This window comes from Phyllobates terribilis, unplaced genomic scaffold, assembly GCF_046119375.1.
Source record: "Phyllobates terribilis strain yellow unplaced genomic scaffold, ASM4611937v1 Scaffold_11__3_contigs__length_659146591, whole genome shotgun sequence".
Classification (NCBI taxonomy): domain Eukaryota; kingdom Metazoa; phylum Chordata; class Amphibia; order Anura; family Dendrobatidae; genus Phyllobates; species Phyllobates terribilis.
In genome coordinates this window covers 580864951-580885446 of record NW_027362771.1, presented here as the reverse complement: position 1 = coordinate 580885446, position 20496 = coordinate 580864951, and the positions used below count along the sequence as shown (strand labels likewise).

General features: G+C 50.2%; 1 protein-coding gene across 5 annotated transcripts; it reads right to left on the bottom strand.

The window, feature by feature from the left end:
- Positions 1-283: 283 nt before the first annotated feature.
- Positions 284-19190, bottom strand: CARM1 (coactivator associated arginine methyltransferase 1). 5 transcript variants are annotated; one of them, XM_073654210.1, is made up of 16 exons: positions 19020-19190; positions 12338-12460; positions 10883-10989; positions 10460-10564; positions 10264-10374; positions 10005-10182; positions 8834-8924; positions 8663-8744; positions 8482-8567; positions 8305-8394; positions 7939-8076; positions 7761-7850; positions 7569-7681; positions 6271-6423; positions 812-880; positions 284-695 (listed from the first exon to the last, which is right to left on the bottom strand). In XM_073654210.1, exons 1-16 carry the CDS (start codon positions 19150-19152, stop codon positions 559-561), a joined length of 1806 nt encoding a protein of 601 aa, XP_073510311.1. In that variant the 5' UTR covers positions 19153-19190; the 3' UTR covers positions 284-558. The 5 variants fall into 5 exon arrangements, with proteins under 5 accessions (XP_073510311.1, XP_073510314.1, XP_073510312.1 ...); XM_073654213.1 differs by having other exon boundaries at positions 6346-6423; XM_073654211.1 differs by having other exon boundaries at positions 7569-7669.
- Positions 19191-20496: the final 1306 nt, after the last annotated feature.

Genomic DNA, 20496 nt, shown 5'->3' with positions numbered 1-20496 from the left:
TAAATTTAGGGTGGGTTTTTCCCTCTACCCAAACGATGAGATTACTGCAAATATAGGAGGAAGGGGTGAAGGATAAAAAAATAATTGGAAAAACACCAGCTGCAAGTAAAAGTAACACTCCCCACCCTGCAAGAAACAGCCATAGTCCGGGGGCAGGAAGAGGTGATGTATCATTTCTCACCCCCCTCAGAGCAAATGGGCGCAGGAGGGTCTGAAAGCGTCAGAGTCCGTATGACACCTAAGCACGGTACATGATCGCCCCCCGAATCTTCACTGGCCCATCTTCTTATGACACTGCGTGAGACTTATTTTATTGAAAAGTACTTAAAAAAAAAAAAAAATGTACAAGTTCATTGTCAGCATCCTGCTCCGAGATACGAGCAAAAAAAAAAAGGAAAAAGAACCCCAAAAACCTGCAGATGTCAGGGGAGGATGAGGAGCGGCAGAGACGTCTCTGCACCATTTGGTATGCTGTTGGTTTAGAGAGAGAAAAAGGGGCGGTGGGAGGCGAGAGGTAGGACGGGCAACAGGGGGGTTTGGGGAAAGGGCAAGCAATTCTTAACTCCCATAATGCATTGTGTTGGTGTTGATAGACATAGGGGACGCCATAGAGATGGCCGGGCCGCCCATGGTGAATTGGTTGTTGACTGGGTAGTAGGTGGAGGAGGTGGATCCAGCTTGTCCGGTGGCCGATCCTGAGGATAGAAGAAAGAGGAAAAGGGAAAAAAAAGAAAACAAGCAGTTTACACATGGGCAGGAAGACGCAGAGACAACATAAAAGTCAGGGGGTATGTCAGCGGCAGAACCTCACCTTGAACAATCCCTGTGCTCATGATAGATCCCATTCTGGAGTGGGTGTGATTAACGATTCCTGTGTTAGCTGCAAGGAAACGGGGGAGGAGGTGGGGATGGAAATGGGAAGGTTATAGGACACACATTTCCCCACAATACCATGACAGTGTAAAGGACTGCGATAAGGCAGGGGCTGCAGCATGGTCCTGTCATCAGACCATAGCCAGGAGCAGCTAGTAGTCAGCCCGATTGTCCAGTGCCACACACCCGCAGCGGCGCTGATGACATCCCAGGCACGGGCGTACAAACGTCATCAGTGCCGCTCATCGCCGATGAGTGAACGCAGGACAACCCTGCATCGTCCTTACGTGTTAAGCCCAGTCTACCGGGAAGTCTAGCGCTACCAGCCTGCCATGTCTGAGGGTGAATACCTGTCATAATATCAGAGGGAAGACGTGTTCCCAAATCAGTCACCCCATAATAATCCTAACTATAAACAGATCAAAAATATTCACAAAACAAGTGCAGAACAATTCGATATCACCCCGGTACCCAGGAAGAGGTTCTCAAGGTGAAATATTCCCATTCTGTCTGGATGTCAGCCACTCCTCACTGAGGTTATTAAAAGGGAATCTGTCAGCAGGTGTTTGCTATGTAATCTGTAATTATGTAATTTAGCAGCAGATTTTCACTGCAGGACTAGGTGTCTGGGGCTTCCTAGTCCTGCTGTTGTGTAACCCCGCCCCCACAGCTGATTGGCAGCTTCCTGAGTACACTGCGATGACAGCTGCCAATCAGTGTGGGTGGAGTTATACACCACTCAGCATGGCTCTGCAGCAGAGAAAACTACAATTCTATCAAAATGATGGCAGGTAACATCACAGGAATCAAGGTCTCTGCCCCTACAGCATGATGCTCTCAGATTACTTGGCAGAAACATACTGACAGATTCCCTTTAAACGGGATCAGTCACCCAATTCATGGTACCCAAACTGCGGCCAGCATGATTATAGGAAGTATACGTTATAGATCTGTCTGGGGGACCTGATTATTTCAGCACTGGTGTCCCCTCCCAGCGCTGCTGATGATTGACAGGTCTCTTTGCCCAGCACACAAGCAGTGGGGGAGAACTGTCAGCAGCGCTGGACTGGTCTCAGCTCCAGCTGGATCCTTAGAGAAAATATACTGTAAAACCAAGTTTGAGCAGCAAAAATCAGGTGACAGGTTCCCCTTAAAAGGGGTATGCCACTGAGAAAACTCAGGATAGAGTTGAGATAACACCGGAGAACCTCTATACAAAACCATCAGGAACAATTAATTCATGCAGCAGAATATACAGGCTATAAGCAGCCACCAGGCTCCCTGCTGGACATATACAGGGACATGTAAAAGTTTAGGCACCCCTGGTCAAAATTTCTGTTTTTGTGAACAATTAAGCAAGTTGAAGATGAATTAATCTCTAAAAGGCCTAATGTTATTGATGACACATTTCCTTTGTATTTCAGCAAAAACAAAACAAAACAAAAAAAACCCTTTAATCTTTTACATTTTAAAAATTACAAAAAGGAAAATGGGCCGATGCAAAAGTTTGTGCACCCTGCATGGTTAGTACCTAGTAGCGCCCCCTTTTGCAAGTATCACAGCTTGTGAACGCTTATGTAGCCAGACAAGAGTCTTTCAATTCTTGTTGGAGGGGTTTTCATCCATTCTTCCTTGGAGAATTCTTCCAGTTCTGTGAGATTCCTGGGGCGTCTTGCATGCACTGCTATTTTAAGGTCTAGCCACAGATTTTCAATGATGTTCAGATCAGGGGACGGTGAGGGCCATTGTAAAACCTTCAGCTTGCATATTTTGATATCCCCAGTAGACGACATTAACGTGTGTTTAGAATCATTACCCATTTGCATCAAGAATTTGTTGAAATTTCATTGAATCCATTCTTCCCTCTACCCGTGAAATGTTCCCCGAGCCATTGGCTGCAACACAACCCCAAAGCATGATTGATCCACCACCATGCTTAATGGCTGGCGGGATGTTCTTTTCCTGAAATTCTGTGCCCTTTTTTCTCCACACATACCTTTGATCATTGTGGCCACAGAGTTCTATTTTATCCTTATAGGTCCACAGGACTTGTTTCCAAAATGCTTCAGGCTTGTTTAGATGTTCTTTTGCATACATGCGACGCTGAATTTTATGGAGAGAACGCAGGAGAGGTTTTCTTCTGCTGACTCTTCCATGGAGGCCCTATTAGTGCAGGTGGCTGAACAGTAGAATATACCACAACTCCAGAGTCTGCTAAATCTTTCTGAAGGTCTTTAGCATTCAAGCAGGGGGTGGTTCTGATTTGCCCCTCTAGCAATCCTACGAGCAACTTTCACTGAAATTTTGCGTGCTCTTCCAGACCTTATCTTGACCTCCACTGATCCAGATAACTGCCATTTCTTAGTTACATTTCAAACTGAGAAAAGGGCAACTTGAAAAACGCTTTACTATCTTCTTATAGACTTCTCTGGCTTTGCGGGCCTCCACCATTTTTATTTTCAGAGTCCTCGGCAGCTGCTTAGAACCCATGGCTGCTGTTTTTTGGCACACGGTTAGAGGAGGCTGGGTTTGTATAAGGCTATGTGCCCATGATGCAGAAAATTTCTGCAGCATGTCTGCATCTCCCTGGCAGAAAAAACGCATGCAGATTGTGCATGCGTTTTCCCTGCAGAATACATGCAGATTCGCATGCGGACTGACAAGCACTTTCCAGGCGATAGCATCACTTGGAAAGTGCTTGACAACTAGGTCACACTGTATAAATCCATGCAACCAGCATGGATTTATACAGTATAACCGTAAAAATAAAAGCCATACTTACCTCCGATGCCCCGGCTTGTGCTGTCGCGCTCCTTCCTGGCTTCTTCCTGGTTGCCGGCATCTCGCGAGACAGCCTGCGGTCACATGACCGCGACGTGATCTCAGGTCCTGGAACGAGAAGCGCTGCAGGGGCCGCCGGAAAGGTGAATATAAACTTTATTATTTTATTCTTTTTTTTTTCACAGGTACAATGGTACCCAGGTCTGGATGAGAGTCTTCTCTCCTCCACAACCGGGTACCATCCGCACATTGAACCGCATATAATCCGCTTGTACTGACACGGATTATATGCATCTCAATGCAAGTCAATGGCGGCGCTTCCGCAAAATTAATGAACATGCTGCGGATTTATGAGCGCTGCAGAAACGCTGTGGAAAAATCCGCAGCATGTTCACTGACATTGCGGAATGCCATTGGGGACCATGGGGTGCGGATTACCAAGCGTTTTTGATGCATTTCCGCTGCGGAAATTCCACAGCATAAACGCATGAAAAACGTATCGTGTGCACGCAGCCTAAAGTTGGAAAACTTGCATCACCTGGCCTTTCCTAACGATGATCGTGAACAAGCCATAATCCTAAACAGGTTAATTAAGGCCTGAAACCTTGGTCAAAGTGATCTGAGTACACAAATCTCCAAGGGTGGCCAAACTTTTTCTTCAGCCCATTTTCCTTTTTAGAATTGTAAAATGTAAAAAAAATGACTATATATTTTGGCAGAAAATACAAAGGAAGTGTCATCTTTGACTTTAGAGATTATTTCATCTTCAACTTGCTTAGCTGTTCATAATAACAGTAATCTTCACCAGAGGTGGCCATTTTTGATGAGCGTCCGGTGGCTGCTTACAGCCTCCTCATACATACAATGATTTCCATTGTTAGTCTGGTCACAAATGAAGGGTCAGTGATGTGGTTAGCGAGTCAGTCTATAGGGGTGAGGTGCACTGCGGTCACCAGAGAGGCCTGGAGACAGCAGGACCTGGGTGATGACGGTAATTCAGGCAATGAATGGATCAGCAGATGAATGAACATGCAGAACAGGAAAATCATGGCTACAGGGGGTGTGTGGGTTCTGCAGCTCAGACTCATCGATTTCCATGGAGCAGCAATACCAGACACCACCCACAGGCAAGTCTGGCGTTCTCGGCAAGAAAGCAGCCATGTGTAATCCTGGGGCAGATCTTTTAGTTATTGTGTTCCATGAAGCCTCCAATGCTCATCAGACAACTACTGACCTGATCCAAGAGGAGGAGCGGGCACAGACCCAGAGTACAGAAGAGGAAGAAAACTGACAACTCCGAGTAACAGGAATATGGAGGAGCTCCGGAGGCTCCAGGAACCTAATGACTCAGGCAAGACGCCATTATCAGGTATGATAGATGACTTCTAATGCCAGATATTAGAGGGTTCAATCAGAAGTGAATGCTCATCTTTGAACACCAATGTGATTTACATTACTTATCCTGCACGGATCCTGAGTTACATCCTGTATTATACTCCAGAGCTGCACTCACTATTCTGCTGGTGCAGTCACTGTATACATACATTACATTATTGATCCTGTACTGATCCTGAGTTACATCCTATATTATACTCCAGAGCTGCACTCACTATTCTGCTGGTGCAGTCACTGTGTACATACATTACTGATCCTGTACTGATCCTGAGTTACCTCCCGTATTATACTCCAGAGCTGCACTCACTATTCTGCTGGTGCAGTCACTGTGTACATACATTACTGATCCTGAGTTACATCCTGTATTATACTCCAGAGCTGCACTCACTATTCTGCTGGTGCAGTCACTGTGTACATACATTACATTACTGATCCTGAGTTACATCCTGTATTACAAGCAGCAGAACTATTATGTAGATTGTGTTCAAAGATGGACATACACTTTTAGAAGCTTTAGTGAATATTTTTTTTACCCCAATATCTGATTAATAAGACAAAGACCTTAGTAATCAATCTTCTACGTGACACCCAACAAGTATAGGATAATGCCGGCGGCGGTTTCTGGGCAGAGCGCTTACAGTAACCTGTCAGACCCGTTTGTCTTGGCACAGTAATACCGCCCGGCTGACTAATGGCATTGGTGCCATCATTTTGCGTTTCACCCTGTTTTATTAATCAGATATGCAAGTTTAGTGAAGGAAAGCTGATGACTAATGCAATGTCATTACTGGGGCTAGTGTGGACCCCATTGCGGTACCCCATTAGTCCCTATGCCTCCCTGCATGTTTTTGGCAGCGTCACCCGCTGAAGTTCCCTATTCCAGTAAGGACATTACATTAGGGGGCAGGTTAATAACGAGGTGTAGTCCTGGATTATTGCCTCCATCACTTCCATGGCTGATGGACCAGATGACTTCAATGCTCGCAGGTGGTGGTGGCCCGAATTAATGGCTGATGAAATGGAGGGGTGTGTGGGGGTGTTTAGTCATATTAAGGACTGTTAAAAAGTTTAGAGTTTGGCATAAATTATTCTGTGACTGACATGCAGCAGAATGACATTTCTGTAACTTAAGAAAAAAAATTAATAAAAATAACATTAAACAAAAAGCTGCTGCAAATGAGGGGAGGGGTAGTTATGAGAGAATGGAGGTTGTAGTATTACTGGAGTTTCCGTGTGTCAGGTCTTGGGGCTCCGGGCGCAGAGATGCAGGAGTACACGCGACTGCTGGCTGCTCACCTAGAGGGATGAGGTTACTGTGACTGATGCCTGAGCTTCCAGCTATAACACTGCTGAGATCGTACGCCGTGGGCATTCCTGACGGGAGGAGGAAACAGAGGAAAGTCAGTGATCACACGGGGCACCACCACTGGCACGGCAACACTTATGACTTGTCAATTGAGACAGGCGTTAAATTAGGTAATTTCCTTAGTAATATAGTATCACTTGCTAAGAAATCACTTAAAGGGTTAATACCGCACTTTCATAAATTGGTTCCGTCGGATAGCGCTTGTAATTACCAGCACTTTGGCAATTTACTGCTTATTAAAATTTTCAGTCGTTCTTGAGATAACAGTTTTTTGTTGTTGTTTACAGCTAGTTTCCTCGGAGACCGACCACCGCCGCTAGAAAGCAAACCATGAGCAGCGCTTATGAGATCCTTTCTAATGAGCTTTTTTTTTTGTTTTGAAGGCGGCCAGGATCGCTGGAGGGAGCCGTTAAAAGTTTTAATCCTGGACAGCTTCAGCGCGGGGGTTACAAAGCTACACAGCAGCGGTGGTCGGTCTCCTAGGCAACAAGCTGTAAATAAATAAAAAAGTGTTAATATCTGAAGAAAGGTTGAGAATTTTAATAAGCGGTAAATTACAAAAGTGATTGGTTTTACAAGCTCTATCCATCTATAAAGGCAGGAATAAACTTATAAGGGGTTAATCGTAACATTGCACCGGATGGGTGATCCTGAATTATCAGGAGACCAGGGCTTGGACATGCCCCATCAGAACGCCGGTACGTGGCAATCTTCGGAGCCCTGTTCTTGTGATTGTTAGGGGTGCCAGTACTTGGGATAAGGTGTCACGTACCCTGTGGGGGGCTGATCCCCTACAATGTTTACCGATTATTCTCCGCCACGATGGGTCAGACCCCAAATAAAGGGACTACTGTACTGAATCCACATTTTTTTTCCTCCCTATTTCACAGCATCGCTCCCAGCCCTGTTGACGTGAATGGAGTTGGACGCTGCAGTGGGGGGCCGTGCATTGGGGTTCCTTCATCCTCGACAATTGATGGAGGTCCCCGCGATCATGATGCCACCAACTAATGCATCAGGAGGGGCGGATAAAGTCCTGTCAGGTGCCGGCATCGACTGGGCAGAATCTGCGTTGTTCACTTGCTGACGCAGAAGTGAGTAGACCATACGCAACCTTTTAGTGAGAATGAAGAGTCCCCCCATAATCACTTACCTCCCATGCCCATCCCCGTGTTCATAGTATAGGCCCCTGCCGTATTCCACATGTTCTCGGAAGGGGACGAGTAGTGTGAGCCGGGCGGAGGGGACGGCGTGCTGCCAGTGTACCTGCAAAATAGAGGCACACAACTACTCCACTGCAAAGTAGACAGAGAACTGAATACGGGGGGCGGACGCAGGCACCAACCTAAAGAAGGGGTTCTTCAGATCCAGCAGATTACTTGATTTGGATCCAGTCTGATCCACCTGAGCAACAATACTGATATCATAGCTCTGCCTGCAAAGGAAGAAGAGGAGTAAAAGGTGGCCATGAAACTCAGCGCCGGGTATGACGGGGCGACGGCGGAAAAAAAGATGTCTCCTACCTCTTATTAGCAATCAGCATAACTGTTCCAGACAGAGTATCTCCAGCTTTGGTGAAGAGCGGGGACTGCAGGAGGCAGCGGACCTGGTACCAATGGGTGAGGGGTTCGGTGGGGGCTGTGGACAGCCAGACTGTCATTCTAGGGGGAGAAGAAAAGAAGGAAGCAATGTGAGGAGCCATATAAATAAGGAATCCGAATTCTGCTGAAATTTTACTGTTAGAAAATTGTGGAAAGTTATAAAAATGCCGCCAGAGATTCTGCCGTACAACTCAAACACCACAAGGGACCAGCGATTGGCTGCAGCGGTCACCTGAAAGGACGGCGACACACGATCACAGAAGTTTCCTCCTTCCTGCATTTACTTACATGGATCCGATGAAAGCCACATCGAACCAGAAGGCGAGGCCGTGCACCAGGCCGGAGTGCAGCATGTGGAAGGAGAAGGGGATCTCTATCCTGAGGGGGGAAACAAAGCAATAAGTACCGCCCACCACTTTAAGCAGTCCACACCAGTGCCAGCGTCACCACGCCACGCTTTCTTACCTGTGCAAATCGGTCTCTTTGGCATCCAAGAAATTCACTGTATATTTCACAGATTTGGCCATCAGGATTCTAATATCGAAGGTGTCCTGCGGAGGAGCGGAGAGGATATGGTCAGTGGGGGGGAGGAAAGAACCAGGCGCGACCATGAGCTGCGCGACCACAAGCGCACCGCACTGCTTACCACGACCGGCTGCTTAAAGTACTCGTCCACCGCAGCTCCACGCAGAGCAGAGAGGTCCACACCGTGGAAAGATGGCTGATACCTGCAGACAAAAGGGGTAAGAAGATGCAGCTGCTGGACTGGTCATAAGGCGACAGCCGAAAATTATTGGAAAAAAGGCAGAAAACTTACCAGAAATTGGCTTTTGTAAACTGTTCCATGTAGAGCTGCTCATCTGTAAATGGCGCGAGGTGAACGTCTCCGATCGTAGGGAACATATTACCTGGAGGAGGGTCAGAAAACCGCAAAACTCAGTGACCGGTATTATAGTAGTTATATTCTTGTACATAGGGGGCAGTATTATAGTAGTTATATTCTTGTACATAGGAGCAGTATTATAGTAGTTATATTCTTGTACATAGGGGGCAGTATTATAGTAGTTATATTCCTGTACATAGGGGGCAGTATTATAGTAGTTATATTCTTGTACATAGGGGGCAGTATTATAGTAGTTATATTCTTGTACATAGGGGGCAGTATTATAGTAGTTATATTCTTGTACATAGGGGGCAGTATTATAGTAGTTATATTCTTGTACATAGGGGGCAGTATTATAGTAGTTATATTCTTGTACATAGGGGGCAGTATTATAGTAGTTATATTCTTGTACATAGGGGGCAGTATTATAGTAGTTATATTCTTGTACATAGGGGGCAGTATTATAGTAGTTATATTCTTGTACACAGGGGGCAGTATTATAGTAGTTATATTCTTGTACACAGGGGGCAGTATTATAGTAGTTATATTCTTGTACACAGGGGGCAGTATTATAGTAGTTATATTCTTGTACACAGGGGGCAGTATTATAGTAGTTATATTCTTGTACATAGGGGGCAGTATTATAGTAGTTATATTCTTGTACATAGGATAAGTATTATAGTAGTTATATTCCTGTAGTCAGGGGGCAGTATTATAGTAGTTATATTCTTGTACATAGGAGCAGTATTATAGTAGTTATATTCTTGTACACAGGGGGCAGTATTATAGTAGTTATATTCTTGTACATAGGGGGCAGTATTATAGTAGTTATATTCTTGTACATAGGATAAGTATTATAGTAGTTATATTCCTGTAGTCAGGGGGCAGTATTATAATAGTTATATTCTTGTACATAGGAGCAGTATTATAGTAGTTATATTCTTGTACACAGGGGGCAGTATTATAGTAGTTATATTCTTGTACATAGGGGGCAGTATTATAGTAGTTATATTCTTGTACATAGGATAAGTATTATAGTAGTTATATTCTTGTACATAGGGGACGGTAGTAGCTCATATCCCTGATATTTGTCTTTGCATCTTACCGTTGGGTTTAAGGAATTTCTTTGCATGTAGGTAGCTCTCAAGCATCCGTTCATTGAAGAGCATGTATCCCATGGGCTCAGATATGATAATATCCACCTGCTCTGGGAGAGACACTTCCTCCACCTTCCCTGGGATGACGATTATCCGATCCGTCAGGTTGTTGCTCTTTACCAGCAGCTGTGATGGAGATCAGATTAATAATGAGCACAAGGGGCATCATTACCGCGCTCCCTGTGTGCCGGCGTGTGCTCTGCTCACCTCCGCGTGCTGCGCCATGGTGCTCGCTTCCACCGCGTACACCTTACGGGCGCCAGCCTGAACTGCGAAGAAGGACAGGATCCCTGAACCGCAGCCAACATCCAATACGACCTAACATTGGTGAGAGGACGGGGAGAGATTCAGCGTGTTCAGGAAGAGGGTCTTGTGACTCTTGTGACCGGCGGCCGCTTCTCACCTTGTCCCTGAAGTCTGTATGGTTCTGCAGGATGGCTCTTTGATAAGTGCCGGTTCTGACGTAATCTTGCATCATGTTCTGCTGCTGTGACAGGTAGCCGTAGAACTGCGGGAGAAGACGAGAGACATCACAGCCCCCTCAGTCACCGCCTTTACGAGGATGACGCGGTACAGACCCCGGTGTATCAGCCATATGGCACCTATGACTACTCAGAGTTGACCATTTAAGGGCTTACTATCAATCTGGGACCCCCGCCGGTCACTAAACCCAAGGACTTGTGTCATCTGTCCCATAAGGTTTGTTTTGCTATAGGGGGTAAAGACAGTTCAAAATGAGAACTTTATCATCTTGGGGCAGATGGGTGCGGTATTATCTTAGCCACATGGGAAACCAAAGAACTAAAAAACATCTACGAGACAATACCTGGAAGTATTGCACCGCCGAGGACTCCTCCGTGCGCTCGCTGAATACGCTTTTGTCGCCAGATGATCTCCGGCAGTTCTTGATAATGTTGTAAAATGAACAGAAGTCTACGGGGAGGTAAGGAGAGAGTGATGAGAGTATAGCAGTATATAACACATGGATTCTTCATATGGTTGTGTCAGTAGAAGGGCTGGTACTGTAGGAGGGTGACAGAGCCATGTTTGGGGTCACTGTCCAGCTGGAAGACCCAAGGCCTAGGATGCATACCCAGCTTTTTGACATTGGGCACTACATTGCTACCAAAAATCATCTGGTAATCTTCAGATTTCATAATACCTTGCACACAGTCAAGACACCCAGTGACAGAGGCAGAAAAACAACCCCAAAACATCTTTGAACCTCCACCATATTTGACTGTAGGTGCTGCGTTCTTTTCTTTGTAGGCCTCATTCCATTTTCGGTAAACAGTAGAATGATGTGCTTTACCAAAAAGCTACTATCTTGAACTCATCTTTCCACAAGACGGTTTCCCAGAAGGATTTTGGCAAACTGCAGTCTAGCTTTATTGTCTGTGTCAGAAGTGGGGTCTCCTGCCATAGTTTTTAATTTCATTCATATATCGACAGATAATTCACACTGATGCACCCTGGGCCTGTAGGACAGCTTGAATTTCTTTGGACCTTGATTGGGGCTGCTTATCCACCATCCGGACTAACCTCCGTTGCAACCTTTCATCAATTTTTCTCTGCCTTCCACGTCCAGGGAGATTAGCTACAGTGCCATGGGTTGTAAACCTCTTGATTGTGCATCATGGACAAAGCAACATCAAAATATCTGGAGATAGACTTGTAACCTTGAAATTGTTGATATTTTTCAACAATTTTGGTTCTCAGGTCCTCAGACAGTTCTCCTCTTTCTGTTCTCCATGCTTAGTGTGGCACACACAGACACACAATGCAAAGATTGAGTCTTCCCTTTTTATTGGGTTTCAGGTGTGATTTTCATATTGCTCACACCTGTTACGTGCCACAGGCGAGTCTGTACAAGCATCACATGCTTGAAACAAAAGTCGTTAACCCACAATTTTGGAAAGGTGAAAATTTTGTAGGGCCCATTTTTGTGTTTTATGTGAAATTATGTCCAATTTGCCTTTTCTTCTGTTTTTTTTGTGTTGTTCCAATACACACAAAGGAAATAAACACGTGTATAACACAACGTGTGTAATTGTAATATTTTTTGGAACAATTTCAAGGGTGGCAACACTTTTAGCCATGACTATATGGGGTCCGGTTCCCCCCTCGTTTTCATTACCACTCCTGCCATCCTACTAACTGGCCGCTAGGTGGCGCCGCTTTGTTCTGCAGGAAGACTAATGGAAATATTCAGATAATGAGTTCATTTATGAGCCAGAAATTTAAATCTCAGCAAAAAAGGAGCCGGGAGGAAAGGACGCACCTGCTGGGGTGGCGAACTGAACCAGGACGCTGTTACAGCCCAGGGTGACGATGAAGGATTGCTTCCCCACGCGGCTGCACTCCGTCTCCGGACTGACTGTGCACTTGAATACGCAGACATTTTCTGGAGGAGACAAAAAAATAAAAAGGAAAGGAGGTTATACACAGTTTCTGTACCCCAATGACTTCCAATAGAATCATAAACCGCACCCAAAAGTGTTCACAGACCCCCCTGTGAAAGGATCTAACAACCTTTTAAAGCTAAAGCTTCACTGGACCGGACCCCCAGGACCAAGTCCTGATGTAATCAGGTATATAGGGGCAGTGGGCATCATCTCTCCCTGCGGGCTGTATATAGGGCCATGTGGCATCTGTGCCAGGTAAAGGGCAGCTCGGGGGTCACAGATCCCTCCGCCGAGCCACATCTGTGATACCGAGATAAAAACCTCGGCTCATTATCATCACAATGGCGGCTCCATTCTCACTGCCGGGTTTATAGGTTTGGCCGCGGAGTCATTAGTCCCCGGGGAGGGCACGGTGAAAAGGAAACCTTTTGTGAGACCACCACAAAATCCCAGCGAGGGGTCTCTCTACCCCCAGGCTGCTGACAATGGGATGAAGCTCCATTCCTCATCCCACAAATCCTCCCTGATGTCGGAGCTTTGTAGAGCAGGGACAATGGGTCGGCGCTAACACAACCCTATGAAGCTGCCCAGGGCCGGATAATAGTGGCAGAGGGTTTGGGGGGAGTTTAGCCCTGGGGAGGGGAGGGGGGGGGGGGGCGCAGAGCGGGGGTCACATTGGATTTCTACAACAGATCTATGTATGAGGCCATCATCTGTAATCAATGGCCTCCACGATGGGAGTATTCCTGCTCCGTTACAACATAGGACCGAGACCCGTAATGACCTGTACTTGTATTATCGGCCCCCCTACTGTGTCCACCTGACCATGGGGACAACACAGGAGCCCCTTATAGGAGGTCTGCATATTAGGGACTGGGACTGTTCCTCATTACAGTCCATGCAGCCCCCCGTAAAGACACTGGGGTCTCTACCGTACATCTTACTATGGCTGCATGAGTGGCAGCAGGTGGACTGTGTGTACTGACCCCTAAACACAGGGGCCACAGCAGCCATGAGGGCCCCTGTACAGGAGGGGGTGATGCCCCTCTAAATATCAGATTATGGATCCAGGGAAACTGCAGACAAAGCCGCGTCAGGGCTCATTCACATCAGCGTATATCGACCGCAGTTCTTGGTGACCCGAACATCACGTACGTGAAATGTGGAGACCGAAGTACAAGCGCCAGAAAACCCGCGGCTATACGGTGGTGTGAACAACATCTTCAAGGCGACCGCAGGTTCCCGGCCAAACTCCGAGGACGGACTTGTCGGCCCTATCTTCTATCATCTCCTCCAATTTCTACATGTTAGTGCCTCCTTCCTAAGCACTCTCACTTGTGCAGACCCTCCTTTATTCCTCCTGGAAAGGTACGAGCGAGGCGAAGGCTGCTTTGCTCGTCAGTACGGTTGTGTTGGAGCGCAGAACCGCACCGTGAGCGGACAAAAAACTCAAACCACTATAGATATTTTGGCTGCCAGCGACTTTCCATCATAGGCCACAATGTAAGCAGCCGGACTGGGACTCGCTTGTAGCCAGTTGTGGCCAAATCACAACTCAAAAATAGTCTCACGGATTTTAGGCTTTTTGGCCTCGTGACTTGTCTGTGATTGGGGGGGGTCCAGATTTCAGGGCCTTGGAACCTGCAGAGCAAGGCCTGAATGCCCTGTAAGTGGCGACTGCTCGGCCTCAGCTCCATCCACCCTCCATGGGATTTCCTGCAGGGGTCACTATTCCCGGCAGCCCCATAGATAATGAGGGGGGCAGAGACCGAGCCCAATTCTAGGGGGTCCCAAGGTCCCAGTTGCTGGACCACCTTTGTTACCCCCCTATGCTTTGCATATGATAGCGTTTTGTTTTTTTTTTGGGGGGGGGGGTTACCTTTTAAGCCACAGTCTACCCTGAGCCGACTGGCAGACACTACCATCTCCTGATCTGTGCTTGGAAACATCAGGTGACAGGTGGGCAAACAGCCTGGGGGCTACAGCAGGCTCACAGCCCACCTCTGAGGACAGCAAGGCTAATTTAGTCTATGTGCCCACGATGCAGAAATGCTCTGGATTTTTCCTGAGCGTTTCTGCATCTCCCTGGCAGAAAAAAACGCATGCGGACTGTGCATGCGGACTGTGCATGCGGACTGTGCATGCGGACTGTGCATGCGGACTGTGCATGCGGACTGTGCATGCGGACTGTGCATGCGGACTGTGCATGCGGACTGTGCATGCGGACTGTGCATGCGGACTGTGCATGCGGACTGTGCATGCGGACTGTGCATGCGTTTTTCCCACCAGGTAGAAGCGTTTGTCAAGCGTTCTTCACATGCATTTCCGCATGCAGATTGACAAGCGCTTTCCAAGCGATTTTAGCATCACTTGGAAAGTGCTTGACAACTTGGTCACACTATATAAATCCATGCATGGATTTATATAGTGTGACCGTAAAAGAATGGTAAAAAATAAATCTATACTTACCTTCTGATGGCCCCTGCAGTCTTGCTTCGCTCTGTCCTGGCTGCCGGCAGATTGCGGTACACTGAAGGACCTGCCGTCAGCGTTGCGTGACCCGTCACATGACTATGACATCAGCGCAGGTCCTCCAGTCCATCGTGAGCTGCCAGCAAGTGAAGATGAGCAACTCCATATACATGCCATAATTTATAACAAGGAGAAAAATGGAGCCTTCAATAGCTTAGAACAATTATTCAAATGTTATTACATATAAAGATTAAAATCAGTAACAAAAAACCCCCATATAACATTATGCAGAAAAAAGTGATCAACACAGACCTCAAGCTGTGAGTAGCCAGTGGCGCCAATTACAATGTGGTATCATGAATAGTGACTATGCCACAAGGGCATTCCTATACGTAGTACATACTGATAGTATCTAATGAGTCCATAAGTGAAACCCTGTGCCAAAGGGAAGGTATAGGACCTAGTGCATCTTGGTAGTTATCAATAGGCTCAAGGGAGAATACATATTAAATAATTGGACTCATGAACATACCCAGCAGTTGGAGATGGACGCCAATGGGACCGTCAACCTGGTGAGGAGATTCCCCACGTCCCCTACGCACGTTTCGCTTGTATAAATGACGGCTTCATCATGGGGGAATATGCACATACACCTTCCAGGACCTTCGTACACCATGTGATGAGTCACATGGTGTAGTCTCAGCCAATGGCTGATGGTTCTAACGGCGCACGCGCGCCCACTCATCCGAGCTACCGCCCCCCAGGCGTCAACACGCGGACGACCTGCAGATATGCCGAGGACCTGCAGGTTTACAGAGTGTTTTTCACACGACCGGTTCCCTTTATAGACGATCTCCCCCCTCTATGGAGACGGCACTTTCCCAAATTCTAGTGCATGTTTTCTAGAAAACTGTCTGCAGACTATTACTCCTGGGAATGTGGGAGAAAGTCTGCGGCTTCTTATGGTTGTCAATGTGATTGCGCTGAAGTGTGAAACAGCACCGTGACTATTGCCGGTAGGACCGAGGGATGGTGACATCTACTCACAAATTACCAGGAGGAACAACAGAAGATCCTAAGCAGCAATGCCTAATGGTGAATTACAAGCAAGACGTGTCTGGAGAGGGGGCACACTGTCTCCTGGAGGGTGGGATATATGGGGGTCCTCCCTCTCTCCTGATAAGGAGCGTCTCTCCCTGTAGGACCCCTGGGAGGCAGGAATTTGTGGGGGGGTCCTTCCTCTCTGTGGGACCCTGCTATAAGGAGTGTCTCTCTGGAGGACCCCTGGAGGGTGGGAATACATGGGGGTCCCCCTTCTGTCCTGATAAGGAGCGTCTCCCTCTTTGCGGTACCCCTGGGAGGTGTGAATATATGGGGGTCCTCCCTCTCTGCGAGACGCCTAGGAGGGGGGGGGGGGGGATACACGGGGGTCCTCCCTCTCCGCGGGACCCCGGGGGGTGGATACACGGAGGTCCTCCCTCTCCGTGGGACCCGGGGGGGGGGGGGGGGGGGGATACACGGGGGGTCCTCCCTCTCTGCAGGACCCCGAGGGGGGGGGGATACACGGGGGGTCCTCCCTCTCTGCGGGACCCCGAGGGGGGGGGGGATACACGGGGGGTCCTCCCTCTCTGCGGGACCCCGAGGGGGGGGGGGATACACGGGGGGTCCTCCCTCTCTGCGGGACCCCGAGGGGGGGGGGGATACACGGGGGGTCCTCCCTCTCTGCGGGACCCCGAGGGGGGGGGGGATACACGGGGGGTCCTCCCTCTCTGCGGGACCCCGAGGGGGGGTGGATACATGGGGGTCCTCCCTCTCTGCGGGACCCCGAGGGGGGGGGGGGGGGGGGGGAGTGGATACATGGGGGTCCTCCCTCTCTGCGGGACCCCGAGGGGGGGGGGGAGTGGATACATGGGGGTCCTCCCTCTCTGCGGGACACCGAGGGGGGAGGTATATGGGGGTCTTCCCTCTCTGCGGGACCCCGAGGGGGGGGTAGGGGGTGGATACACGGGGGTCCTCCCTCTCTGCGGGACCCCGAGGGGGGAGGTGGATACATGGGGGTCCTCCCTCTCTGCGGGACCCCGAGGGGGGTGGGGGTGGATACATGGGGGTCCTCCCTCTCTGCGGGACCCCGAGGGGGGGGGGGGGGGTGGATACATGGGGGTCCTCCCTCTCTGAAGAACCCCGAGGGGGGGGGGTGGATATATGGGGGTCCTCCCTCTCTGAAGAACCCCGAGGGGGGGGGGGGTGGATATATGGGGGTCCTCCCTCTCTGAAGGACATCAAGGGGGGGGGTGGATACATGGGGGTCCTCCCTCTCTGAAGGACATCAAGGGGGGGTGGGGTGGATACATGGGGGGTCCTCCCTCTCTGAAGGACATCAAGGGGGGGTGGGGTGGATACATGGGGGGTCCTCCCTCTCTGAAGGACCCCGAGGGGGGGGTGGATACATGGGGGGTCCTCCCTCTCTGAAGGACCCCGAGGGGGGGGTGGATACATGGGGGGTCCTCCCTCTCTGAAGGACCCCGAGGGGGGGGTGGATACATGGGGGGTCCTCCCTCTCTGAAGGACCCCGAGGGGGGGGTGGATACATGGGGGGTCCTCCCTCTCTGAAGGACCCCGAGGGGGGGGGTGGATACATGGGGGGTCCTCCCTCTCTGAAGGACCCCGAGGGGGGGGTGGATACATGGGGGGTCCTCCCTCTCTGAAGGACCCCGAGGGGGGGGTGGATACATGGGGGGTCCTCCCTCTCTGAAGGACCCCGAGGGGGGGGGTGGATACATGGGGGGTCCTCCCTCTCTGAAGGACCCCGAGGGGGGGGTGGATACATGGGGGGTCCTCCCTCTCTGAAGGACCCCGAGGGGGGGGTGGATACATGGGGGGTCCTCCCTCTCTGAAGGACCCCGAGGGGGGGGTGGATACATGGGGGGTCCTCCCTCTCTGAAGGACCCCGAGGGGGGGGTGGATACATGGGGGGTCCTCCCTCTCTGAAGGACCCCGAGGGGGGGGTGGATACATGGGGGGTCCTCCCTCTCTGAAGGACCCCGAGGGGGGGGTGGATACATGGGGGGTCCTCCCTCTCTGAAGGACCCCGAGGGGGGGGTGGATACATGGGGGGTCCTCCCTCTCTGAAGGACCCCGAGGGGGGGGGTGGATACATGGGGGGTCCTCCCTCTCTGAAGGACCCCGAGGGGGGGGTGGATACATGGGGGGTCCTCCCTCTCTGAAGGACCCCGAGGGGGGGGGGGTGGATACATGGGGGGTCCTCCCTCTCTGAAGGACCCCGAGGGGGGGGGGTGGATACATGGGGGGTCCTCCCTCTCTGAAGGACCCCGAGGGGGGGGGGGGTGGATACATGGGGGGTCCTCCCTCTCTGAAGGACCCCGAGGGGGGGGTGGATACATGGGGGTCCTCCCTCTCTGAAGGACCCCGAGGGGGGGGGGGGTGGATACATGGGGGTCCTCCCTCTCTGAAGGACCCCGAGGGGGGGGGGGGTGGATACATGGGGGTCCTCCCTCTCTGAAGGACCCCGAGGGGGGGGGGGTGGATACATGGGGGGTCCTCCCTCTCTGAAGGACCCCGAGGGGGGGGTGGATACATGGGGGGTCCTCCCTCTCTGAAGGACCCCGAGGGGGGGTGGATACATGGGGGGTCCTCCCTCTCTGAAGGACCCCGAGGGGGGGGTGGATACATGGGGGGTCCTCCCTCTCTGAAGGACCCCGAGGGGGGGGTGGATACATGGGGGGTCCTCCCTCTCTGAAGGACCCAGAGGGGGGGGGTGGATACATGGGGGGTCCTCCCTCTCTGAAGGACCCAGAGGGGGGGGGTGGATACATGGGGGGTCCTCCCTCTCTATGGGACCCCTGGGGGGGGGGGGGGATATATGGGGGTCCTCCCACGCTCGCTCCCTCCTATAGGGGATGGGGGCGGCTTCTGGTTGTCACTGACCATAGTGGAGGACATAGAGGATAATGATAACCGCCTGAGCCCATAGGAGGCGGAATGTGATGCCATCCCCGGTGTGAGGCGCCATACACCGCCGCCATTGTGCAGCATCACACACATACAATGAGCCGGGGCCGCACTCACCATTATACAGCGCGATCTCCCCTTCCCGGGCCTCCAGCCGCAGCTCCCGCTGCTCCGCGTGTCTCTGTATCTCCCCGTTCGCGTCCCCGATACTCAGGAGCCGCACGCCGGGAAACACCGACACCGCCGCCATCTTTACAGAGGCGGGCTGAGAGGACGGCGCTAGGAATTATGGGGAAGGAGGGAGGAGAGCGGCGAGAATGTTACGGGGAACAGCGACACCCAGCGGTCAGGAGGGAGAAATGCAAGGAAGAATATGCAGACGGGCGACATCTTGCGGTTAAAATTGGGTAACGCATGTTTTACGGGAATCTTGTTTCAGAGAGTAGAGCGCTAAGGGCATCTATAGGTGGAAATGTGGAATTGCACGTTGAAATAAACTTTTTAGACCCTTTTTAAAATTTGTGAGATTTTATTTATTGTTCTGCAAAAGGGAAAAGACAAAAATACACATTGATCTATATTTTCTATGACAGAAACAGCATATTATTGATTAGGCAAATACGCTGCCATACAAAGCCCCAACTAATAGCCCCACTTACGTGTCACATGTGCTCTTATATAAATTGCCAGCCGCACGGGCTCCTGTATGTGTGAGCTACAAGCCCCACATAAGGGATTGATCTCTATAAATACGCCAAACAGCCAAACCACTGACAGGTCAAAGAGAGAATGTTTATAGTAATCCCACGAGGGCCGGACCCTCTCCCCTCTGTACCTGACTGTCACTATTAGTTTGTTCATTGTAATTTGTATTTGTGTTTTATGTGTAACCACTCATGTACAGCACCAGGGAATCAATGGTGCTCTAAATAATAATAATAATAATAATATTATTATTATTATCAGGTGACAATGGTGCAGGTCTTGTGGTGTGCTCCTGACGCGCCCCCTGGGCCGTGTGTGTGTGGGGAACCCAAAACCGGACCTTTTGTGGATGCTGGGGGTTGTAGTCTCCGTGGCGGCGACCCGGTCCGTGACCAGGGCAGTCAAACCAAATGGCGGTCTATATACTGAATGTCCGACTACGCCACCCGTGGATTGCGGTCAGAGTGAACCGCCGCTGCAGGGCAGACCGCTGAGGCTGGTGTTGTGGGTGCAGCAGAGCGTAGCATAACTCCCCACGGGAGGAGTATAGCCTCAGGGCAGCAAGTGTGGAAGTTGGGGGTGATGGTGCGTGGGAGCAGCAGTAACGACACAGAGTCCTGTAATGCAGTCCAGGGGATTTACTCACAGTTCTTTATTCACGTTACTCCAGCTGGTCATAACGTCCCACGTCGTACTGTGCTCACCAGGTGAGGGGCTCGGCCTACTCCCAGATAACTTTGGAGCGTTTCACAGGACCCCTTTTGTGTGTCCTTTCTCTGGCCTGTCATACCCCACCAGTGACCTTGTTTCTGTCTGGCTGCCTTGGGCCTTCTCGGGTAAACGTTGGTGCCGTTTCCCTGACCCTATGTGGTGCCTTTCTAGCGGGTGT